Below are 27,479 nucleotides of genomic sequence, written 5' to 3' on the forward strand. Positions count from 1 at the left end.
ATATGAATTGGCTACCTGGGAGGTAGGAAAAAAGTTATCACCAAGACAGAATTGTCATTAAAGGAAGAGAGTCCTCCAGGACTCTACAGTGTAAGATTCTTTCTGTGTGGACTAGAAGTAAACAAAAGACAAGCATTGGCAAAAATTTCGGATGACTATTTCTGTAATAGATATCCCTTTGATTACAGCACTTGCATATTGCACATTGGAGTTTATTGTCTTCTTTCTGGAGGTGTTGTGGCAGCAAATTTCAATTAATTAATGTGATTATTCCATTATGAAAACTGAGAGGTGCTGTGATTACATTTGGTATCCATGCAATTGCCACATAAATTGCTGTATTTTTCACTCAGTTAGAGAAAATTTCTTCAGATTCTTTAATTTAGGAGGCATCAGAAAAATACTTTTTTTCATTTTTTAATTTCTGTCTGTTACTCATAAAGATGTTAGAGAAAGTTATTTTTATTAACAGTTATTTTAAAAGATTTTTTTTCTTTTTGGGGGTATTCATTGTAGTACAATCAGTCTGGTCAACCCAACTCTTCTTTTAATACCAAATCAATGCTATTCTAGCCTATTTCTTTAAAATGTTTATTATTTTCCTTTTAAAATATTCTTATTTTTTCAGTACTATTTTTTTTAGCAGTTGTCCTTAAATGTTGGATTCATGTATTTCATTTCAATGTTAATTTTCTTTAAGGAAGGATATGCCATCTTTCAGTACTATAGTCATGACCAGAGAAGAAAATTAGTCACTAATTGTCATTTTTATAGTGGTGTGACTTTCATCCATTAAGTGTGTAGGTACGTCTTTGTAAAGGAACAAAGTGTTAGTTATATAAAGCAGTTTTGAGTCAAAGGGCTAGATTAAAAAACATCTTTGTTAAAGAAGAATTCAGAATGTGGAGTTGAACCATAAACTTTATATTCAGATTTCTGTTTACAGTTATATTTTGAAGTAAATCACAAATTCAAGTCAATGTCTATTGAGAGTTCTAAATTTTAATTTTATTTTGAAATTTTAAGTAAAAAAATGTATTTTCTGACTTTTTCAATATCTGTCTTAAAATGGAAAAAATTGGTTTATCTTTCAAGGTAGAATAATATTAGAATTTGAAATGTGTTTTAATACATACAAGATGTTCAGAATATTAAGTTGCAATAAAATAGGCTAAATTCATACCCTAGAAAAAGCAGTGATAAAAATAGTACTTTTATTCCAAAAGAAAGAATAATATTCGTAAAATTACCATCTGCAATACTTCAAATCTCTCACTAAATTGTAAACTCCCACATTTAGTTAGCTATTAAATAGATATTTAGAATTGCATTTGAATCATAATTGTCTATGATCATGACAAGACAGATATATAAGAAACTTGAAAATGGGGAATCAAATGTGACTTACTGGCCCTTCATCAAATATCTAGTGACCATGCTCATGTTTCAACAACAGAATGAAAATTTTTCAATCAAAAAAATACTTACTTCCCCATGACAAAACAGTTTGCCATTAAAGTGGAGTTGTATGACTGTTTTCTTTTTGTTTTGCCCACTAGATAGAAAACCTCTAAGCTCGAAATATTAAAATAGGCCATGTTTTATCTGGGGCAATTCAGACATCATGAAGAAGTAGGCTGTAAAATAAAGATGACTAAATTTCTGAGGTGGTTACTGAATGTAAATGACTTCTTATTTTGTGTAGGTAATAAGATAAATTCTTTAAAGTGTACCAGACTAATGGGTAAGAACATATTAAAATACTTCAGTAAATGCATAGCTATGCGCCTGCCTGTGGCAGATATTTTCTTAGTATTTGTCTGCACTTGAATTAAAAAAGTCTTGATTTTTGCAGTCTCAGTTACAGTGGATCCTTCTGTTGTAGCTTTTCTTTTATGTAAGTTAAATGGTTCTTCACAGAATGCTAAAAAAGACAACATAACACATTGTCAGATGCTGCAGAGCATATAAGTATCTTTAAGAAAATTTCGTATAAAAGAAAAGGCATTTACTGCAATTCAGTAATAAGAATAAATTCAAAGAGCCTGAGATGGAAGTAAAACTTGCCAAAAATGAAGTCATTTTCAGGGCTTTCTGAAATCCAGAGGTGTTGGGGAAAAGGAAAGAAAAGGAGCTATCCACAATAGCTAGATAGTAGATACATCAATATTTCATCTCAGAGTTCTTTTTTCTCAGTTTTATCTGATACTTTGAAGATAAATACAGGACCATCATGAAGAAATTTCTTAACTGCAATAGGTTGTGAAGAACTTTCAGCACTGAGAAGGAGGCTTATGTGGTTATGGGCAAGAGGAAGAAAAGCATAATCAAGTTTAAGAGCATTAGATAGTAAAAGTACTTACAAGACATATTGTTTCATTTTAGTTATTCCTGTGAGTAACAGAGGGTAGTACTTGATCCTTATGGGTCCTATTCACATTAAGAGATTCTATGGTTCTACAGTAATTCTGATCTCATTCATTTGGAAATGTCACTGGGGAAAAATACCATAGGTTTATTAGTCAATTAAAGATCAATCATCAATGTAATGTATTTCATATAAAAAATAAAAATGTTGCAATTAAAAAAGATGGTATTAAAATCTTAATTGATAGTAAGTAGGTTTCTCATCATACATGGTCAAGAAAGATAAATTCAAATTGGAAAAAGTACTTTCTAAAACTATTGAAATTGTCACACACAAACAAATAAAAAAGATTAAAATTAAAAAACCCTAGCAAAACTGGTGTGCTTTAGAGGTGAAAAAGCTTATAAAGGAAGTTAGAAGAAAATGCGTTTTTTTGGGAGAGCCTTTCATGTGGGAAAAAAAAAAACCATCTCTCATATTTTTAAGATGGAAATAGGTATGAGTATTTGTGAGGGCAGAAGTCCAAACCTGTGTGTTCTTCCCAGCTCCATTCCAATAGATTGACCCTTCCATATGTTGTATTTGATTTTTGACATAGCAGTCAAACTTTTGTAGAAATTCTTTACTTAATACCAGAAATAGTATGGGGTGTACCTGTAATGACGTCTACATTTTGGTTTTTTTAATTTTTTTTTTCCTTTCCTACCAAAGATGGATAAATACTGAAGGCATAGCTGAGAAGTACTTAACAGGGTCACAGTGCTGCCTAAAAAATATGAGGCAAAATTAGGGTTGTGTTTAAATTTAAAAAACCTGTGACAGCTTTCTTTTTCAGTGTCTTTGGTAAATGTTTTAGTCAGGAAAAAATCTTAAGATTAACTTCCTGTCGTCTTGTGGGATGTACACCAACCCTTGCCAAGCATACAGAAGATAGGAGCAATTCCTGCTTTAAAGAAACTGCTGGATCATTTAATTTTATCTTAGTGGAAAAGGCAACTAAGTTCTCCTTACACATTTTTGGATCAATAGTGAAACTTGAGATTATGCATGATTTTAGTGCTGCACTGCCAGAAGTGTTGGAGCTGCTAGTGACAAGGACAGAGCATTAGAGTCCTCACATTAGTTACATATCTCATACTGATGATATGATTTCAGGATGTATAAATGGATCTGAAACCCAGGAAAAAGAGGAAACTAAATCTTCTCTCACCCCCTGCCTTCAGCCCATCAAAACTTTAAAACTAGTTTTCTTACTCTGAACTTTGCATACAAGGTTTTGAAACTAAAAGCTGGCCCAATTTAATTTTCTCAGTTTTCAGAGAAGAGGAATCTTCTGCAAGTGACAGAGATGAAATGATTAGTCATGATTAGTCATCCACAAATCCTAATTAGCTATCTCCAAGCCTTGATTAAGTGTCATACCCCTTGAAGCAAACAACAAAAAGTAACCATAAATCAGGGTAATTTTTGTTTGTTTAAATTAAGTGGCTAGTACTAGGGAGGATAGTGTAGAAGGCATGTTCTACTATGTTACATTTGGTCTGTTACAAGTTGAAATGGAAGGTTCTTTTAAAAAGTCCCATATTTCTTACATGCATATGCATAAGCATGATACGTTTGGTAGCAATGTAAAAAACCAAAACAATTCATTTGAAAAGTCAAAGCAGGGCATTCTCAGTTCTAAGACATTCCCATATTCTTATTTATCAGCAAAATATATTTTCAGAACAGTAGTACCAGATTTTGTAAACCATATTTATTTTTATGAAAATGCATATTTAAATTACAGCAGTTCCTTTTATCTAAATGACTCTGTAAATTTCCTTTTCTAAATTTATAATGTGTATAAGTTGTGGTTATTTTCAATATATCATGTTGCAATTTCTGAAAAAATATCTGTTTCAAACAGTATCATTTTGAGGAAAAAAACACTGATGTACTAAATCAGACTTGTCTACTATTTTTAGCCAGCTTGTCCCAATCTATATTTCTGATGGAAAGAAACTTACAGTGCAAAACTGTGTTAAAATAATTCTAAAACTTCGTCGATGCTTAAAAAAATTCTTTGTGCACAGATCTCCTTGTTTTTGTATGATTTGCTTTCAGAAATGAATGGAAACAATGGTATAAACAACATTAAATTTTCCATTTTGTATGTAGTAATGTTTAAGTGGTTTTATTGAAGAAATGCGAAGAATGTAATTTTAACATACAAGAAAGATAATGCTCTGGAAAATACTTTTTTACATGATCTGAAACTTTGGGAGTCAAAAAAGCTTGAGAATTGTGCTGTACATAAAGTTGTCCTTAAGTAGAGAAAGGCTCTACTTAAGATTCTTTGCATTAGTAATTATTATATGATTAAAATTTACCCAGAAGCAACATCTGATGGTGTTATGCTATGTACTTATTGGTGGCAAGACCTCACTTTCAGAGTTCAATAGAAGTTATGCTAAAATTTTAGCTCTTTAAAAATGTAATGTTAATAAATTGGGCATTTTACATATTTATTTATTTATTTCTATGAAACTCACTCCAGTCTATTACTATCTTTCATGTACTGGTGTGCTCAGAACTGCACCCAGCACTCCAGATTTGATGAGCAGAGGGGAAGGATCCCCTCCTTTTGACTGGCTGACAATGCATTTCAAGATGCAGCCTGGGAAGATGCTGGCCTTGTTTGCTGCAAGGACACATCACTGGCTCATTCAACTTGAGGCCCACACCAGATTCTTTTATGAAAAGCTTCTTCCCAGCTGGTCTGTCCACAGAGTGTAGTAGTTCCCTACCACTGCACTTGACATTTCTCTTTACTGAATTCCATGACTTTTCTGTCGGTCTGTGATCAAAGAAATTAGCTGGGTTTAATTTACAGGTATCATCACAGGTGGAAAATGTCTCCTAATCGAAGCTGTGCACATCAAGTTGTCTCTCCCTACTTTTATTTTAATCTTTGCTTCTACATGTATGGGAAACTAAATGTGAAAAGCAATTCTGATGATAATGGATAAAAAATAATACAATTTTAGGATCATTCCATTTTGGTTTTCTCTCTCTAACGTAGTAATAACAATAAAAATCTTATCTTTTACTTTACAATTATTAATTAAGTCAAGCATAAAAAAATCTACATGATTGTCATGTACCAAAACCAAAAAATACTTCTTTTTGAAATTTGTCAAATAGGGAAATATAGCTTTTGGATAGTTTAAGAGATACGTGATATATTAATTAATAAATTACCTTTGGTTAGAAAACACCTTGTGTCTTATTCCTTGGGGTAAGAGTTCCAATTAATTTGTTTTTCTATTAAGTAGCTATTTGAAGAGTTATATGAGAAAACACTCTTATTTTGCTAATGTAACTTTGGATCAGGAAAGTTATAAGTCATATTAATTATTTAATACTATAATAATTGATTTAGCAAATACTGTTTCAATTGTATCATATTATGCAGCAGGTTTATTGTCTAGAGGCATCTGAAGTTGTGTTTTATAAATGTATATATATATGGCACAAACAACTAACCACTTAGCTCCACCTTTCCTTTAAAGAAAGGTTATGCCCAGCCTTTGGTCTTGCTTGAACAAGCTAATTCTGATCTTTTGTTTGTTTGTTTGTTTTCTTTCCCTCACAGGAGTCATCAGGACTGCCTTGCACAATATGGACAGGGAAGCCAGAGAGCATTATTCCGTTGTCATTCAAGCCAAAGATATGGCTGGGCAGGTCGGAGGGCTGTCAGGGTCAACAACTGTAAATATCACACTCACAGATGTCAACGACAATCCACCCAGGTTTCCTCAGAGTATGTACAATTTCAACATATAACTGATTTGAAAATCATGTTGATTTTCAGTGAAGTAAGAAGCTATTAATGAAGTCCAGTTAGTAGTCAAATTCATGGCAAAAAGGCAGCTTGGAAAGCATTTGGATTCACCAATATTTTTTAGTTTTCCAGCATTTCTGGATAAAACACAGAGATGGCATAGCTAAAATACTGAAACTAGTAAAGATTTCTTTCAGTCTAACCGCTGAATAATATTGAGATGGGTTACAAAGGTATACTGTTCTCATATGTGGGTTATTCTCCAGCCCTTGTTAAATGCATATTTCAATAATTGTGTGATGTTGATCTCATGAGGTAATTGTGATGTTCCTATGGTAGATAACAGTAAAAGGCAATTCATTAAAATATTTAACCCAACATGCCTTTGGCTGCTTCCATATGTATCTATCAATTTTTTTCTTCTGCTTTCTCTATACCAAACTAAACTTTTAAGGTCATTTATTACATTTCAGATGGTCAAAATCTAAGATGTTTCTCACTATAGTTGAGCAATGGTGGAGCCTGACTTTATCATAGTTAAATGAATTGCTGATACTGATTTCAAACAATATTATCACATGAATATATGAAGAGTAAATACCAGAATAGAATATCTTAATGTGACCACTAATAGGAAGTTAATTTCTATTCAGCTCATTGGATGCACATTGATCTGGCACAGTAGCTGGGATCTTGTAGGAATTCTGAATTCAGTGGACAATTTATGTAAAAATCTTCTGGAACATAAATGCATTTTCTCTGCATATTGGCTCAAGGCCAACAAGAATGTTGTAATCTGGTTTCAGACGTTGCATGAGCTGTTGTAGAACATAATGGGCTGGTAGGTAAGGTACATCCACAAGGAAGTGCTTTAAGCTGTTTGAATTAAAAGATTTATAAACAATAGTAGAGATCTCAAGGCTCCAAGGAAAAAGAAAGCTCCCTGGCAATACACATTGTGTAAAATCTGGCCAAACAGCAAGCAGTGCTGTTAGGATTATTAGGAGTGTTGCAGAAATGAGTATCTTCTCTGTGCCTCACAAAGACTTGAAAACATAAAGCTTTTGAAATATACCCTTAAGTAAAATATTTTTGATTTATGTTCCACAAATTCTTCATTGCATCCATCATTATATTTAATACTTCCTAACTATTGGAAAGGCAAAAGGAAAAGCTTATCTTTGAACAAGAGCTAAATTAAAAAGAAAGAATGTCCTAAGTTTTCTGCAAACTCAATGGATGGAGGAATGGATCCCTATCTATTAGGTTGCAAGAACTGGCCTCTTTTATTTTGAATGGAAGGGCTTAGATGGCAAATTGATTGGCAGGCAGAAATGTACATTGCCATATCGATTTATCTGTATTATTATTTTTTCAGAAATCAAAGAAATACAAAATGTTCATGTTACAATTTATACATTCTAAAGGATTCTAATATCATTGAAAATGACAAAACATTTCAGATTTAAAGAAAATTTATTGACAGAATAAAATTGCATTTTAATATTTATTCTTTTTAACATAAAATATTATTTCTAAAACAAGACTTGTAGAATACATACACTGCTTTCTTTTCTTACAGAAGATTCCTATACACAGTTATGAGTGACATTATTTCTTTACCTCTTTTCAAGAACACCCCTTGCAATGAGCAGTAGCTACATGTTAATAATAAAGAATGAAAATGCAGTTGATCTTAAAAAGGCCGTTTTACCATTGTGAACTATATACGAGTCTTACCCTAAAAGGAATAACTTCTTTGTTTATTTTTCCTCTGTTTCCTTTGTGTGCCATGATTTTCAGTTAAATTTCTCTTCAATTTCCTTATTAGACGGAATGCTAAATGAGACTTACTGAGGCTTGTCACATTCAGAATTGAATTCAAGGGAAGTGCTAACCAAAACTGCCTAAATCGAGTGTATAACCCTTGGGACAGGCTGAGCCTCAGCTAAACCACAGACTTTCTTTTGGTTAGTTTCCTTTTCTCCGTTACCATACTTGTGAGTTTTGAATCTGATTCTAACTGTATGAGTACCTTACTTGAGAATGTGCTGGGAAGTAAATCTGATTGATGCTGTTATTATTTGTTTTATTTATAAATATACTTTGTTGTATATATTTAAAAGATATACCTTTCTGACTTTGGTAGATCAGAATTCATTAGACATACAAAATGCAGTAAGATATGCAGGAATTGTCCCCTAAAGAAACACTTTAAATCCCTACTTAAAACTTAGAAATAAAGGTTATAAATATATCTGCTTGAAAGGGTTTATTGTGGTTTTCTCTGCATTCATTTTAAAAGTCCTGACTTTCTTTCAAAGAAAGTCCTAACAGAAGAGCAACAGTTTTCCAATTTATGAAAAAAATCTTGCAGGAATAATATGAAACAGGACTGGATAATTTTATCAGTCTGACTGATTTCTGGTATAGGAAACACAGCTGAAAAATTCTGATTGCAAAACAGTACTATGTCTCCAAAATAGGAAGGGGGTTGTGAATTCAGCAGAATAGTTGGAAACCTCACATATTTTTTGTTTATCAATTACTTCCTGTGCCTCTTGTATAATACTGATTTGTTTTTCCTACATCATCATAAATTTCCTTTCTTTTGAGAGACAAGTAATAAATGAACTATCTATTCAATGTAAGCTGACAGACAGTGCTCTGCATAGGAAGATTTTTGCATCTCTCAGTTCTTGTTAGTTTCATCACTGATGGATCCGTGTGGTTGATGACTGAGGGCCCTAATTTCATAGTCATAAATTTATTTCCTAATTTGGTAGAAAATATTCCATCTTCTAATGGCACTGTTATCAGCCTTGAGCTACATCAGAATATTCTGTATATTTTCTTTCATAAATTCTCTCTGGTGTTGCTTAAGATGAATAAATTATCAGTGCTTTGTTTAATATGAAGAGATTGTGATAGCATCAAGACCATCATACTAAGCAAAGGCTTCTATTGACATGCTTGGTGCATCAAGGGCTAATGATACATTCTGGCCAGTGCATAGAAGATCTAGAGCTGCCGTGTCTACACTCTAATTTGTAGGTTTTGGTTTTTGATACAAATAGCTCAGTTCCTTAGGATAAAGCAGAATTTAAATGCAATTCATGACTTAAAACAATTTTTATAAAGCTTGATTTTTGATAGTTTCATGGCAATAGTAAACATAACGTGAAATTATGTATATGCATAATTAGTTTGGCCTCTCTTTTTACAATATCATTGTATGAAAAGTGCGCAGCCATGTTTAAATAGGAATGTGATATGAAGACGCTCCTATTAGTTCTGAAAAAGAAAACTCACATCCTAGAAGGAGACATCAACTCTGTTTCAGTGCTATTGAGGTATCCACTATCTGGCCTTGTTAATATAACTCATTAGTTAACATAGTGTAAAAGTATCTGCTAATCATTTTCTTTTGAAAGTCATACTCCAGTGTGGTCCCTTCTGTGTGTCCAGTTCCATGTAATACATCTAGTCTTCATTATTTCCTGTCAATGAGAACTGTCATGATTTCCTGTCATGAAAAGTCAGCATCCTCTCACTCTTCACTGCCGTGTGCTGCAGCCTGTCCTGTCCTACCTGGTGACGAGTCCATGGCTATCTGCCTTCTCTTTTACAACTTGGCTCCTGCCAATGTGTTGAGGAAAGAAAAATTTTCTCTGATTGTTTTTGGCAGGTCTTTCTCCTTTTTTCAGCCAGTAGCTGCTAAGAGGCTTTTAGAATCATAATGAGTTTTAGGTCTCTGTCCTTCTGCTAGATTTGCCTGATATTGGACAAGGGTTAAAAATTACTGAAGAGTATTGAGTTAAAAGGATTGCAAAAGTTTTGTTTCCCCAGGAACTCAGATATTAAATAAAATAAGGACACGATAACTGGTTTCTTGTAAAATGGCTGACATCTGATCAACTGTACCTTTTTAAATTATATTTTTTGCATATCCAGTATAATCTAGATCCTGTTCATTGTTCCATTTATGGGCTTGAGAAGTGGCAACATATGAACCTAATGCAGCTCAAGAAGTCCAAGTGCAAGGTCTGCACCTGGGTCAGGGCAATCCCAGGCATGAAAACAGAGTAGAAGAGCTCAGTGAGAGCACTCCTGAGGGGAAGAACTTGGAGATTCTGGTGGGTGAAAAGTTGGACATGAACAGTCAATGTGCACTTGCAGCCCAGAAAGCCAGCTGCATCCTGGGCTACATCAAAAGACTTGCAAGATCATGGGAGGTGATTGTCCCCCTCCACTCTGCCCTTGTGAAGACCCACTCGAAGTGCTGTGTCCAGATTTGGAATCCTCAGTACAAGAAGGATGTGGACCTGCTAGAATGGGTCCAGAGGAGGGCCATGAAGGTGAAGAGAGGTCTGGAACACCTCACTGGTGAAGACAATCTGAAAGAGCTCAGATTGTCGGCCTGGAAAAGAGAAGGCTCCAGAGAGACCTCATTGCAGCCTTCCAGTACATAGGAAGGACTTATAAAAAAGATGGAGAACAACTTTTTACATAGGCAGGTAATGATATCAGAAGGGAGGACAATTTAATAAGTTTAGACTAGATATCAGAAGGCACTGGACCAGGTTGCCCAGAAAAGCTTTGGATGTCCCATACCTGGAAGTGTTCAAGGCCAGGTTGGATGGGGCTCTGAGCACCCAGGTGTCCCTGTATATTGTGGAGGAGTTAAACACAGTTTGTCTTTAGGCTGCCTTCCAACCAAAGCCATTGTATGAGTCTATGATTCTATATGTGGATGCGTCCAGCAATGATCCAGTATCCAGTGATTATTAGGAAGAATTTCAGCCCAGAAATTATTCTACTTTTAAACGTTGCTTATATATTAAGATTTTTTCATTATAATTAGACTAATATATTTTCCTTATTTCATGCTCATCACTTCTTATTTGTGTGACTATTACATTTTGATGCACAATATAATTGTGATGCTGAAAAGTATTTTTCTTCTTACATCTTTTTAAAGGTAGATATATGTTGAATTGATTGATGTTTCAAAGTCCATGCTCAGGTTTCAAAGTGGATGCCTAGTGAGTGACACTTCCTTTGTGAGTACAGTTGGTGCTCAGTATACTGATTTTCCGACTTTACAGGGAATTATCCCAAGGCCCCTGACTTTTTTTTTTTTAGTAGCTAATGTGTTACATTAGAAACAGAATGAGGTGCAGGTATCAGGTTTTTTTTTCTGTCAGTTTTCAGAAGCTTCCTCCTGACTGAGACAGCCAAGAGCAAAGGTAACAGGGGAAAGCTGCCATTGTGTGCCTATATTACCTGGTGAATGTGTTAATTTTAAACAGACAAGTATGTTTGGGCTTGATTTTCTAGAAGTATTTAAAATCACTTGCTTAGCAAGACTGATACACGATGACAACAAGTTGTTTTAGGGAGTGGTAAAAGAGACAAGCCTGGCTGAGTGATTTTTTAAAATTTTTCTCTTTGTAAGAGATACTGTATCTCTGTAAAGTGCTAGAATCAATCATTTATCTGTGGGATGCCTTGGAAATATGAGAAATACATTACTTGAGATGAGTTCATTAGGTTCAAAAGGGAGTTAAGACATATGAAATAAAAGTATATGTACACATATGAGTGTATGCTTCCATAGACTGGAAAATGTTATCTAAAGTGATTTGTTTAATTGTCTTTTTCCTTTTTTTGTTTTTTTGTGAGAAGAATGGTATGCTCTGGTATTTGCACAATATTTGAAGTTAAAGCTACCAAATTATTTCATACGTCACTGAAATCTGACATGAGTTATGTAATGGCATTTGATCACATAGGAAATCTCATGATGTTCCCTTTCCTGAGCAGAATAAGTGTGATTTCTGTAATCAGTTTTTACTATAAAATGTAATTAACTAAATATAATACTTTTCAAGAGTATTGAATATCTTGTAGTAAAAGTCTCCTTTAATGAAAATTAATGACAATAATATTTGGCGACAGAATTGTTTATGGAATTTCAATATTACAGGAAGTTTGATGGGGGAAAAATATATTTATGTCAAAGTCAGCTTAAATACTTGTAATAAATATGTGGTCTACATACTAAGTTTTAGCACCACCTAGGTGCATCAACTTTACTCATAACAGTACCATGGAGTGTTATTTTATTTTATTGAATATTGTCCATAAGAATTTCTGTGTATCATATCCATTATTAATTGCATATATCATATATATAAAAATAATTTCAAAACACTCTAGACAGAAAAAAAAAGTGCAAGTTTTGTTGGTTTGTTTGTTTGTTTTTCTATGGGTTTTTTAATAAGACTGTAATGGTTTTGGGAATGAGGGAATGTTGTTTGTTTTTCTCTCAGAGTAGAGAACTGGTAGCAGGACCACTCCATTTTGAGGAGTATTCTTTGGAAAGCCTTAATTTTCATGTCCTTTATGAAGTTAAACCCCAGTGTGATCACGATCCTTGCTGTGCTAGTGCCGGGGAAAAGCAATCATACAAACAACAAAACAAACACAGACCAAATGGAGTTTAACCCTTTTACAGGTATTGCTATTGCTCTCTGCTTTTCCAAGCTGCCTGATGCAGCCATGCACCCTTTAAATAGCATAAAATATGCTGAACAGAGCACAGCCTCTAGAGACTGCTACAGATCACACCCAACAATTAAGTTCCTCATTAGTGATTATTATGGAGTGCATATGTTGCTTTTCCCATGTCATTTGCATAGAAAATATGTATTTGGGGATTCAATACCTAAAGGCAAGTAGCAAATCTGAAAATCCAGGAGAAACTCAGTTTTCTTTATGTTTCTGCTTTTAGCTATAAGCAGCATAAACATTACAATTTTTATCAGAAGACAGAATACTTTTGTTCTCCAAGATTGAAAGTTCAGTATTCTGAAGTCAGAAAGTTTTAAAGAACTTTCAGTTATTGTCTCTGAAGGCAAAGTGTCATGGAACATAAACTCATCACTGATTAAAATCTTAATCACAATCATAACTTCTGTTTTATACTGAGATGTAAAAATCAGAGACATTGAGATGTACAAGTCTTGTTTCAGCCAAAGAAGTCTCTTGCATCAAAGAAGAATATTTGGGTTTTTTTTCCTAAACTGACCCAAGGTTTCTATGTTCTTCAGACTTTCAAGGCAAGCAAAAGTTTAAAGGGTTTGAGTTTTGAAGTTTTTGATTGTCATATTTGCAAATAAGAAGTAATGTCACTCATCATTCAAATACATCTAGAAAATGCAATAGCATTGGGGATTTTGGAAGGGAAGAAGAGTAAGCCAAACATACCTCTTGAAAATTTCTTAGTTTAGTTTCATTAAAGAGAAGTTGTCACCAAAAAGAATATTCAGACCAAAATTAGTAGATATAAAATTGACTGAACTTCTGCAATCATAAAGGTTTCTGTACTTCTAATGATGATGGATTAAAATTGGATTTATTACATTAAAAATAAGAATAGTAAAGGAACATGTGACATATGCCCAAGACATACTGTGACAAATAGGCTTCTAAAAAGATTGCAGTTGCTAAAGAGAAATCCAGAATAAACTATTACATGTAATGAAAACAAGCAGCTCTGTGAATGAATAATAGCTTTCTCAAAGATAGCTACCAGGGAGGATTGAGCATAGTCCACATTTGAATCTCTGCTTTAGTTTTATCAAAGATGGCAGGCAGTGAAACATGCGATATACCTTTGTAAACCACAGGATCATAGGTTCACGTGAGACTTGAAAAATTACCTAAAGCCCAGCTTAAAGCAGGTTCAGTTAGATCAAGTCACTTAGAGTCTTGTCTAGTAAAGCCTTGAAAGGTCCTTTTTAGATCCCTTTCTGCAAAACTACTTTACAACTGGCTGGCCCCAGCATGTACTGGTGAATGGCACTACTCCTCCCCTGGTGCCGTTTCTGAATGTCATGAGGTTTGTTTTGGCACATTTCTCCAGCATGTCCAGGTCCCTCTGAGACGCAGCCCTGCCCTCAGTGTGATAAAGTTTTTTTTTCCCAAGTTGGTGTTCCATATTGTCTTTTCTCCCTCCCATTGTTAAATATGGTAATGTCTGCTGTTCAAGAAAACATGGTAATCTATAAAAATAAATCAAAATTATCAAGAGAATAGAATAGATTAACAAATACAATAATTTCAATAGTATAGTAATTGATTTTCATTACATACTGTTACACTTATTTTTTGAGTGGTTCAGACAGAGAGAACTCCCTTTTCTGAGAGTAAGATACAGCATTGGAGGTTGCCTGTAGGCTGAAATTAAAGTATATTGTTCTAAAGATAAATAAATTATTTCTGTAGTATAATGATGGATAAGCCATAAAGTTTATTGAAAGATGAAGATCATATACTTGAATTTGGAAAATGTTTCAATTAGCATAGATTAAAGTCCTGCAGAGTGGTATCCTATACAGTACATTACCTGGAAAAGAGTATTAAAATCCTCATATCATGATCAAAGGGAAAGCATGTGAGTGAATGTGATAAAAGCTGAGAACTGAATCAGCCAAGATTCTTGATCTGTAAGAAACAGGCTAGCTCCTCTAGAAAAATTAGACCATCTCCAAAAGATTTCTGCTTCACAACAGCTCCTGGAAGTCTGCAATGCTGGAAGAATAAGAAAAATCTGTTCAACATGGTCAGATTTGGTGGAAAAGTTTTGCTATAAACTAATAATACCTGATTCACAGGGCTCCTATCTTCCCAATCAATTGTTTTAGAGGGTTGAGACAGACTTATAGTTTGCAATACAGAACTGTAAATTCACAGTATACACATCCCATATTTTACAGTGTCCTATCAAATTTTCTTTATCCAATGTCCAAGGAAAACTACACAAAATCAGAATCACAGATTATGCTGAGTTTAAAAGGACACATGTGAGTCATTAAGTCCCAATGGAGAGCATCCAAGGAGTTACAGTGTGTGCCTGAGAGCATTGTCCAAATCCATCTTGGACTCAGACAAGTTTGGTGCTGTGATCTTTTCTCTGGGAAGTCTGTTCCAGTGTTTGATTGAGCCTTTTGTCAGTTCCTCTTGCTAGCAATAGCTTACAACAATTTAGTGTTTAACATTTCCAGTTTCATTGATAGTGGGGACCTGGGAAAATGTTAAAGTAGACTCTGAAATGTTAGGCTTTGTGTTGGACCTGCGTAAGCAGTATGATAAATGATATAATTGTTAGATGTGATGATTGTTTAGTAACTAAATATAATTATTGTATAATCATAAGAAGAATCATGAGAAACTATGTTAGAAATTTAAGAGGGAACCATGAGAAGCCATGCTTGGCTGAAATCTATGTATACAATAGAACAATATAAGTTTAATACTTAACATGAAAGTTATATAACGATAGAATATAAAAACATGTTCATCTCGGATGTATATTTGGAGTCAGATTTGGGTTGAATACCCCTGACACCCAGAGCTCTTAATAAAAGCACCGACATATAATCATTTTTGTGGTTATATGTTTGGTTTTTTTAGATAGTATTTTTTGTATTTATCTATTTGGGTCATGTCTGTATGAGATATTGTCAGCCTGTCTCTATGAAGCAGTGGTTAAATACCTGTTGGGAGATATTTCTGACCTAAGAGTTTTTTATTTTTTCAACAATTTTCTTTTAATTCTATCTATATTTTTTTAAATTTCAGTTCTACAAGAACTGACATAATTCATGAGTTATTTCAAATATTTGTTTTGCTTGAAGTTTTTAGTATTTCAGAATCTTTGAGCAGGTATCAGTAAAAAAAATTTCTGAAGCAGATGGCTAACACTTGGGGTGTGATTATAAAACAGAGCATAGTGTCATGTAGATAAATATATTTGAACAAGCTCAACTCTTTGAAAGTCTCCAAGTAGTTCACCCTATAATTTGAATTATAGTACATTCAGTTCCTGATGTGGCTTGATTATGTAACATATTCTTAATATTCTTAATATTCTTATATTCCCAACCTTTTCCTTTTTGGAAGAGTAAAAGTGTTAAAAAACCTTATTTTGCATTTATTTTAACACTAAGTAAATTTTGAAATTAATCTCATCCCATTATTATAATTTTATATATGAAATAAAGCAACCAGCAATACAAAAGTGTCAGTTGACATCATCTGTAAGCACTAAATTTTGCGGGGCAGTTATTTGGAAATTTGTATAGGTGGCTTTTACATGCATGTCAAAGAATTCCATCAAAGTAATAACTATGAGTTTTTATTGAATTAAGTAATTGTCCTGTTACATCAGTGTTGATATTTTTATTTTTTACATGTTAAGTTCTAATTTTCCCTTGTTCTGTTGGACATTTCTTATTTTCCTTAAGATTTCCAAATGAATAATGATTAATTTTTTTTTCCTATGAAATCTCCTTTCCATTAGATTAATAAAGATAAGTGCACTTGTCACACCACTAGATGTTTATTAGTACTATTGGCTAGTGTGAAAAAATTAATTCAAAACAACAAATACGTTTAGGAACCGTTGTGCAAGAAATTATATAAATGTGTAATTGATCTTCAGTTTTCTAGCAGGTGACGATAAAGGCAGTTATATTTTAGTGATGGTACCTATTCCCTTTCCAATTGCAGCTTCTGTAGGTTGATAATTTCTTCAATCCATCCAACCAGTAGTGGGTTTCTGCCACACCTCAGGTTTAATCTCTGAATTCAATTTAAATTTTGCCTTTCTTTTTATACATGCTTAACAAGGGCACCTCTGCAGTCATGCTACCTGGATTCAACCCAGCAAAACATAACAATATGTTAACTTTTATATGTCCCCTTTCAAATCTGCTGATCCACTGTCCTGCCACTCAGTTTTGCATTATTGCACAGACTGCCACAGAATACCTTCAAAGAACATAAAAGGAACCTGGTAGAGTTTCAGAAGATCTGTAATGACAGAAGTTTTTTTTCTTTTTTTACTATGTTGGTGGTTGTGCTGTGATGTAAACTCTGCAGACTGTTAGGGAGGCATTTGGATTGGGTTTTTTTAGATGGGAAATTAGCATGTTGTTGGTATGTGCATGTCTTCTATTGGATGTGAATTATTCTTTTCAGTTCTGGTAGATTTCATCATCCCTGCTGTATTATAAGGGTAGCATTATTGGAGAAATCTTCTTGAAGCTGTTTTTCTGGCCTAGTTGTAGACAGAGATTGAGGTTTACATAATGGCATTATGTCTCTTGGCTGCTTTTATTTTCATGTGGCAGCTTCTTGTCCACCAGAAAACTTTGTACCTTTTAGAAAATTTCACAAAAAAGCATAGAGACAGTTAAAAAACTTATTTTTCAAAAAATATTTCACTAACTAGTTATTAACCTAACAGGTTACACATACACTGAAAGGAGACCAGAGTTGTAAAGAAAAATGTTTCTGGGCACAAATGTGTAGTACATCTTTGTACCCATTGTGTTTATTTTTATTTATTGTGGATGGCAGTGGACATTTTTGTGCAAATGATAAAACATTAAGATTCATTATATTTTTCTTTACTAAAAATCATGTGTTGAAAATTTTGATGCAATCTTGCAAAAATGTTTCGATTTTGGGAAAAAATGCAACATATTTTTCAATTCAAAAGTACTCACTTGACCCTGCATTTAGTTGTAACTTGGTGAAATAAATATATTTTGGTTATGAAGAATATAAACTTGTAAAAATACTATTATGAAGTGACTTCTCTATTATGCAATGTACAGCAATAGCTGTGAAAACTAAAATCCTACATTAGGTAATTTGAATCTTGAGTAGGGAATGAAGGCATCCCAAGTAAAATATAATTCAGTTTTGAAATCTTCCAGGGTTCTAAATAAATGCATAGGTTTCAGTTGTCACTTTATGAAATACATAAATACTCTTCCAGAGTCAGACATCTATCAAGTAGGTAATGGTTCTCTAATTTAGTTTGACTAGAAAATGTCCAAGCTATTATGTTGCATTTTTTTCCCCCTCAGAACATTATCAACTGTATGTTCCTGAGTCGGCTCAAGTTGGATCAGCAGTTGGCAAAATCAAAGCAAATGATGCAGACACTGGTTCAAATGCAGACATGAAGTACACGATTATAAACGGTGATGGCGCTGGGGTATTCTCCATATCTACGGACAAAGAAACCAGGGAAGGAATTCTCTCTCTGAAGAAGGTAAGCCATAGAAGATGTAAAATTTGGGTGAAAATTCTACTTTTGTCCCCAGCCTGATTAAATCTTGCCATAGAAATTTTATCTGTGGCAATGAATGTATAATTCAGTTTTCATAGACTGTTATTCTTTGATTTACTTTCCAGTTGGTATCTAAATGATCCAGTAGTGTGCTAAAGACTTAACATGTAACTTGGCAAGCTATTGCAGGGTTATCATTTATATGTAGTTCCTATATTTATCCCAGTCAGCTTATGTGAGTTTGTTGTTATTGAGTCTTGTAGATATAAATTATATGTAACCATGCACCCTAAAAATTAAAAGTGAGTATATGTTCAAAATTACTAATATGAATTCTGGTCTTGATCAATAGTTGGATAAATGAAATCCAACTATGAAAGAAGAAAATATGAAAGAAGAGAATAAATAAAAAACTACCTAAACCATGATTTTATTTTTTTTGCTTCCGCATAGATATATATGTATTTAAGATATCAAAAATAGTTTCTAACTCAAGGAAATATTATTTTTATAATTCATAAATATTTAAAAGATCTCTTTCAGTATCTTAAAAAGCTTTAACTCAGTGTCTTTTGTAAAGATTATGTAATACCCACCTTTTTCAACCACATAAATGTAAACTGTCATTTTTATACCACTGAATTTATTTCATGATGGCCTTTTTATAGCTAAAAACATAATCTGGTATTTCTTCTTTAAAATGAGCATTATACACTCACCATGGCTGCTGTTCATTAACTACAGCATTTATTAATATACAAAACATGAAGCAGAAAGGAAGAATTTCCAACAAAATAAAAGACATAGAAAACTTTGTTAAATCACATTTTTTACTGGTTTTGGCAAAGTAGCTTCAAAAAATTTTTCACTATTATTTAGAATATGATGATAGCATGCGTTGCCTGTTCTTTTACATACACATGACAATAATTTAGGTAATTTTTACATCAAGACAAGAGGAGGTAAGTTTTGCTTAAGAAATGTTATATTCCAGTTGAGCAGAACTTTGGCACTTGAAAGTTACATAAATTTGTGTACAATACCTCCATTATTTCCTTGTATACCTTATCCCTTTGTACAGTATTAAAAAATTGATCTTGTTTTTTTTTACTTTTATTTTCTTATTTTTTACTCAGATCTTTTATGCAGTTAAATAAGTATATTATATGCTGTGTGCTGTAATTGCTTTTAATTTAGATTGGGTTTCAAGCTGAAATTTTGAGACCCCACCCAAAATAAATAATCTAAACTGAGGACAGAAGTGTTTTGGTTTTGCATATCAGATACCAGTGCCTTCTAAAACAGTAAAATAGAATGACTTATCTTCTGGTACTTCTCCAGAAGAATTTACAGTAGGCACATCAGAAAAGCCAGAAGTAAATATATTATTGTGTCTAATGACCTGAAATCCGCATCCAAGTATTAAAGATTTCCTTACGTAAGATTCTGATGGATAAATAAAATTTTTCAGTGCCTCTATTTGTATGCAAAGGCTAGGACTGTTAGAATCTTTTTTAGTCTCATTCTGGGCTGACCCAAAACATCCAGTACTTTCATTATCTTTCTTATTGACAAACCTGTGGAGCCATTCTTCAGTCTCAAAGATCCTTCCACAAAGGGTTGATTACAAACTGTCATGAAGTATTTCCGCTTTACCTCATGCATTTCCTCATTTGAGTAAGAAACTGGAGGAAACCGAAACAAATAGCCAGTAAAAGCTACTATTCTCTCTATCCTTCAAAAAAAGAATGGTCATCATGCTCCCCCTTTGTCATGATTTTCAGAAAAATGTGTTAGAACTTTCCTGACCTCAAGTCAGCAAGTATGATTCAGGTTTCCCAGAAAAAGTGTCTAACAGCCCACGTCTCATCAATTTTGCATAATGAAACTGGGAATGTTCAAGAAACAGATAGTTATTTCCCATAAAATTCTGTAACTCTTTTTGGGAGTTGCAGTTACCCTAACATGAGATTCCTTTTGGGAGCCTCATATTAGAAACTCAAACTGCAGTATAGTGCAGAGCAGCATTTTCCAGTTAGCCCTATAACAGGTCACTTGAGCTACATTTGGCATTTTCAATTTGGCATGAAAATCATAATAGCCAATGACTACATGCTGAAGTTATGTTGGTAATTGTAATGAAAAGATATTACAATTACAATCATTAATTGGGAAAATAGAAAATATGAACAAAAATTCTGTTTAATTAATCTAAAATATAAATGTTTTGCTTTCTTTCTGGGGAAGACAATGATCTTCAGACAATGATAATTTTAAGTAAATACAGAATTTTTTTCCGTATTTAGAGACACAAGACAAGTCTGTCTCCCATCTTATATCTACTAACTATCTACTAATCATCTAATGATTGAGATGTTATAGGAAGAAAAAAAAAAATGAAAGCAAAAAACTACTCTGACTATATTTAAAATGTCAGCTTTTTCCGATTATCTGCATAGATTTTTCCCTTTAAAAAGTGTTATTGTCTAATCAAAGAACTAGATAAAAGAGTTTGTGTAACTACAAGACTTTGTGTCATTCCTTACATGTTTTCTGAGAGAAATGAGTCTTCCTGTACAAGTTAATTCAGTTATTGTCAATATAAACTGAGTTTTCCAAAAAGACATCAAAGATAAAAGTTGCAATCCTATTTTAAACCTGTTTATTCTTAAAATATGCATGCTGCAGAGAAATTAAAATCACTACTCAATACTTGGCTGCTCATAACAAAAAAAAAAATTAATGGACATCTGAATTAGAATTTATTAAATGTATATTTCTTTTTGAATTGACTTGAATAGCATACTTAGCTTTTTTTTCTTGTGTAGTAATAGATTTACCAGGCTATGGTAAATTTCCATGCCTTTAGAACTTTTTATTTTTATGTTTAGGAAAGGGAAACAGAGAATATGAGGGTCACAAAAGACTTATATATTAGAGTTCAGAGAATGAATTAATTGTCCTTAAGTATACAAAGGAGAAATCAAACAAATATATAAAGTGTATATAAATACTGATCAATTTTTCTTATACACCATTAGTCAAATTTTTTGTAGATTTCATCTACAAAATACACACTGACACTGAAAAGCCATAAATATTGAGTTCCTTGTATGTCTTGCCTAACGTATTACTTTGCCACTCCTTGGGGTGACAGGAAATACCCTTTTAAACTTGGATGAAGAGTTTTTGATAGATAGACTATCATGTCCACACAGAATGATACTGGTATCAGTGGAATTCTGCCATGCCATAAATGAAATAAAAATTATTGTTCTAAAAATAAATATGCGCATATGCAACTTCTTTCAATGATATGACTATGTTTTGAAACTGTTGGAAATAGACAGTCTACATCTACTCTCTTATATTGAGTGAGTGTTTTCCTGTGAGAAGTTGCTTTTATTCATTTGAGGATAAAAGAGATGCCCAAAAGAATTTTAATGTCCCTGTCGCTATCTATGACACTTTTTTATTTAAGATGTGAAGTTATTTTAATTCAGGATACATCAGTCTCTACCTTTTTCAGGACTTAAAATTTACTGATTAAAACCAAAACATGACAAAATTCAGACACTACATTATCAGAAAAATAGAATCTGAGGCTCATTCTAAACCATGGGCTATTTCCAAAACTAGTATCTTTTTCAATATTCTGTTGCAGAGAAAAATTGAAACCATCCTGCTTTATTTATATCCTTCTATATACAAGCTATGACAGTGGCTGCCAGAATATCAGAGAATATCATCCCTTTCCAGTGACATGAAGAAATATTTAATTTAAACAGAAAAGATGTTGTTAAATTGCTAGCAGGCTAACCTGGAGAACAGAATGTCTCTGAGAAATTTTTTTTTCTTCCAACAGCCACTCAACTATGAAAAAAAGAAATCATATACACTTAATATAGAAGGAGCAAATACTCACCTGGATTTTCGTTTTTCGCACTTGGGACCATTCAAAGATGTAACGATGTTGAAGGTCATCGTTGGTGATGTGGATGAACCCCCGCTCTTCACTATGCCTTCCTATGTCATGGAAGTTTATGAAAATTCAAAGATTGGGACTCCTGTTGGCACAGTAACAGCACATGACCCTGATGCTGCAAACAGTTTAGTGAGGTATAGTAAATCCAAATTATAGGGATTAATTATTCAATTGTGACATTGAATTTCACAAGCTTAATGGTTAATGAGATCTGGAATGTAGGGACATGGTTTATTTTCGTACATAAAGGGAAACATAGGTCAGAACAATGTCATGATTAGGCTGTATAGATTAAATTTAGTAACATAACCTTCATCCTTTATTTGGTTGGCACTATAATTCCCATTACTGGTCTGAGCAAAGGCCTGATTTTCCAGTGGTGTCCTACTGTAAATTTTTAAAATATCATAGCATGGTTTTCCCCCTGCTGTCAAAATTGCACTGGCCCTCTGCACACTTGTTTCACTGTAGTTGTCCCAGGTGCTTGTCCAAGACAGTAATAGGTTTAGATACATCTTTTAGAGACAAGTAGGATCATTTTTGTAAAACGTTGGTTAAGGATGAGCCCAATATTTTGTTACATGCTTCAGCTTCAGTAGAGCATCAAAAGAATCAAATATGTGCAATAATGAATTTTGTGGAACAATATATGAACTTTATATGTCAAAGGTGGCAGTAGATCTAAAAAGTTTCCAAAAAATATCTGCAAAAACATTTTTGATGCTTTTCCTTTCCATGACATAATAGTATAGCCTTTGTAAAAATCATTTTATTATATCCTTGGAAAGCAGTTTTTCTTCAGGTAGTTAGGAAGATTTAGTCTCCTGACTGAGTTGAAGTCTGCTGGGTATGTGTAATAGTCTTATTAAGGTGAAACAATCTTTTCAGAGCAATGAAGACATCAGATTTTTATGGTTCTTTTGTGATAATACTCTAAAATTCAAAATGTTTTGTGTCAGATAATCAATATATGCAATTTCTTAGTGGCAAGTTATTGCCCTTGAAAAATTTCCACTATGGTATTTGTGCCTAAATTGTAACATACATAATAAAATTTTGCTAAAATAGCTGCCAAATTCCTGTAGCTCTAATACTATGATTCTGAAGCTGTTAACAGAGTCAGACCAATTATTGTCATGGAAATTTGGAGTAGTAAGGGCAAGTGCATATTTGACTAACTGGTCCATAATTCATCTATCTGTTGCCCATAACAATTTTGTCTAGAAAGAGATAAATCTGGCAAAAGGGAAAAAGCAGCAGTTTGTACAAAGCCTGAGAAGGCAAGAAGTAGATTTTCTGGGTGAAGCAGGCAGTTATCTGGAGACAGAGGGATCAGAAGGAAAAATATTTTCAAATATTAATCTTTTTGTATTTGCCCTTTTTTTTTTCCAAACTTTGATTTGTAACCAGTGATTGAGGACAGAATATTAAATATCCATATTATTCATATAATTGAGAGAAAAAATTGTTCTTACTTTTGTCAATCATGTTTTTACCTCAATTGACACATATTTTTGAGTTGTTTCTTCCATATCTTTATGTCTCAGAGGAGAAAAATATATAGTCCTAATGTAACATACCAAACCATGAAGACCCAAAGGGAGCCAGTTCTCACTGAGTTACATGTTGGTGGGGTTTGGCAAGGGCTTTTCATAGAAAGCAGATACCACTGTCTCCAGGGAAGATAGATAGAGATAGGACTTGACCTGCTGATCTCTGTGTAGCAGGGGAGTAACAGAACAGCACTTCTTATCCAAATGGCTCTGATACATCTCCAAACACTGTGAGGCTACAGGGCAAGATACAGAGCAGTGATTTGCTTATCAGCCTTTTCTAATCCACTTGTGCGTCCTTTCCACTTTATGAAGACACTCGCTGCCGTGTATGAGATTGATGAAGCATTTAGGCACAGTTGAAACCATCTCACTTTGCTATTCAGCTGCTGAAAGAGATACAGTGTTCTGATTTGTTCACTGCCTAATTAAGTAACAGTCTAATTTGATGGCAGGAACAATTCTTGTGTACAGAATAATGGTTGAAGTATAGTTAAGGTAATTAATAGTGCTGAAATCTTTTTAGGTTATTTGAACTGAACACAGAAATAAATAGCATCATCTACTGCTATCAGTAGAGGGAGACAAAGTGGGTTTTGTCCTTATTTCCTCACTGCAATTTCATCACAGTGATTTCATCTAGTTCCTGAGCTGAGCAGTCTTCAGAAGGCACTGACTTTTTGCCAGGGCTTGTACTAGTGTTTTAGTCTTTAAACCCCAGCAGAACTCTAATAAAAAATGTAGTTAATAGCAGTGGGGTCTTTTTATTCAGTACTTTTCTGACTGGCCATTTGGACTGTTCAAAAAGATTTTTCTTTTCAAACTGATTGATTTTTTTTCTTTAAAAATATAGAAATGTATTTTCAGGGAAACTTTTTAAAATGCTCTGTTTTAGAATAAGATTATTATTCTACTGAAATGCAAAAAGCAAGATATAATAGAAAGCATAAGAAATAAATATAGTAAAACTTCATAATGTATTAATTTTAAATATAAAGGGGTTTTGAGTAGTTTAAAAATCACTTAAAAATTTACCTAAAAATTATTGTCTAAATCAACAGAAAACATCTTTATTTGTCATTCATTCACAGGTATTACTGCCCTGTTGGAACATTTATGAGAAACTAATCCCCTTTCATTGCTTTGTGTCAAGTATTCTGCCTCCATACTCATATCTTTTGTTGCTTGAAAAGGTCAGCGTTAAGTCACATCTTATAATAATATCTGATGTGCAAGTGGATCTTGAAAAGTATCTTCCCACACAATGCAGAAGAAAGCATGACTATTAAATGCTCTAATTACAATATTTTCTTAGTCCATTATTCATTTTAAATCCCTGTATATCTACTTAGAAATTATCTTTTTTTCTTTCTGTAATCATACATAGAAAACCTGTGTGGTGATTAGGGGTGCAAACAGCTTTTAATTGGCAAGGCACCTGTCTGTTAGTGCTGCCTCATGGCAGGGCAGCGCCTCCTGAAACCCTGACATCCTCCTGTAGGTGGTGATCCTTGGGTGGTGAGTCCGCCCAGGCACAGCTCATACTCCACATGATCCTTGGAGCTTTCCAACTGCCTCTGGTCTGCTGCCAGTGGAATGTTTTTTGGGAACGTGATGCTGTAGCTGTTCCCCAAGCCACCTCCAAGGCAGTGATTCAGAAAAAAGCTCAGATGTAGTTTTAAGACCATAACACTTTCTGCAGCTCTGATGTAATAGTGAAAGTAGTTCCATGATATAGACCAGCTCCCCCAGAATAACTTCCGGGCTTGATAACGTACTATGAAGAACTGAAAGCCTTTGCTTTTGCTTACTTTATACACTTAAGAGTAGTGTTTGAGAAATAAGACATCCCATTATAGAAATACAGTAACATCAGACCACTCCTTTGAGTGCTACTTTGTCATGTAGTGATACAGGAGGTAAATCACTGTTTTGAGCATTAACGATAAGACCTCTGCACCCTCCAGTAGTAATTTTTTTACACCCACTTAGGTTGCTTGCATTTCTGGGAAGAATTTTTCTTTTCCTGGTATCTAACAGAAAACTTCTGGTGAATAGATCCTAATCAGGACTCTGCCTGTGACAGCAGTGTCAAACAATAAGAAAGATAAGCATCTTCCCTTTTCAGAAGGTCTACAATTGCTTGACTAAAACCAGCTTTATATTTTTTTTTTTTTGTCCCTGGAAGACTGATTTGTTATATTAATATTTTGGAATTCAAGTAAATTTTCTGTTGGACCCTAATCAGGTTGTAATATGTCTTGCTATAATGCATTTTATTCACAAAGATTGATCAGCTATAGGAAACAGAAGTCAGAAAAAAAATAAACCTGTTGCTTTGGTTTTGGTTTTGGTTTTATTTTTTTTCTTTTTTAAATTTTGTACTAAAAATTAATTTTAATAAATATAGTTTTTTTGTCCTAAAAATTGACTTTTAATTTTGTGCTAGTTTGGTGAAGAATAAGAGTACAATCTCAGCTATGATCCTGCTTCCCACTTTTCTAACAGTCTTATGTTGTTGCCTTAAAATGTATGATATATCATAATGGTTATAATATATGCATATACTAATGAGTGCAAAAACTTTCCAACATCACACCTGCTGTGTAGAGGCTCCAATAAATTCATAGTTCCCTTCTCCTACTTTGATTTAAATTGACAAACTTCTCTTTCCTTCTTTCAGTAAGAATACTAAAAAATTAATGAATTACTGGTGCATATGATTATAACAATTAATGTGGCGTAGGAATTTTGTCTTCAATTCCTGTATTCAGTAGAGAAACTTATTTCAACTTTTGCTGCATTGATTGTAAAACATAGTCATCTTTTAGATTCATCTGAAGGTGAATATTTTAGAAAGTAATCTTAATTTTCAGTAAACAGTATTTTAAGAGGCATGCTTATATGTAGATGAAAGAACAAAACCAATAAGTTTTATGCTTTCCCATTATTATTTCTCAAAGTCTTAAAGATATAAAGTATTGGGAAAAAATATTTTCTAATGTAAAGTTTAAATTTGCTAGAGGTAGAGTAAATCCTCAACTTGTGATTCAAATTGAAGGGATGTGCAAGACAACTTCATGAAAGGATCTAAGGGAGGGGCTGAAAATTAAATTATATTTTTAAGGTTCCCTCCCACCTCCCCCTTCTCTGAGATCAATTCAGCCTCTATGCTCTCAGCAGAGAGAAGGGATAAGGCTGCTCCCCTTCTGAAAAATACAGAAGTCCCTTCTCCTAGTTTTTTTAATTTGCCTTACTTGCTCTTTGAATGTCATATAAGAGGAATAAAATCAGTTTGTTTCCTGCTGTCTTGTGTACAGCCAGCATGGCTTCCCTAAGGACAAGTCCTGCTTGACTGGTCTAGTGGCCCTGATGGAGTGACTGTACCAGTGGACAAGGGAAGGGTTACAGATGTCATTTATTTGGACTTCTGTAAAGCCTTTGACACAGTCCCCCACAACATAATTTTCTCTAAACTGGGATGAGATGAATGGAATGGGTGGACTGTTAGACTGCTTGGGGTGACATAATTGCATCTTCCCAATACCTGAAGGGAGCCTACACGAAAGATAGGGAGGGACTATTTACAAAAGCAT

The 27,479-nt window shown here is 33.6% G+C and overlaps 1 protein-coding gene across 6 annotated transcripts in view; it reads left to right on the plus strand.

Moving 5' to 3' along the window:
* Positions 1–27,479, plus strand: part of CDH18 (cadherin 18) — a 490,995-nt gene that overhangs the window by 419,409 nt on the left and 44,107 nt on the right. For all 6 annotated transcript variants that reach the window (XM_066559563.1, XM_066559523.1, XM_066559548.1 and 3 more), the window contains 3 exons: positions 6,006–6,173; positions 18,140–18,327; positions 22,211–22,464. In XM_066559563.1, coding sequence (XP_066415660.1) covers positions 6,006–6,173; positions 18,140–18,327; positions 22,211–22,464 — 610 coding nt within the window. The remainder of the gene's footprint in view (positions 1–6,005; positions 6,174–18,139; positions 18,328–22,210; positions 22,465–27,479) is intronic.

The sequence above is a fragment of the Molothrus aeneus genome, chromosome 1, assembly GCF_037042795.1.
Source record: "Molothrus aeneus isolate 106 chromosome 1, BPBGC_Maene_1.0, whole genome shotgun sequence".
NCBI lineage: Eukaryota > Metazoa > Chordata > Aves > Passeriformes > Icteridae > Molothrus > Molothrus aeneus.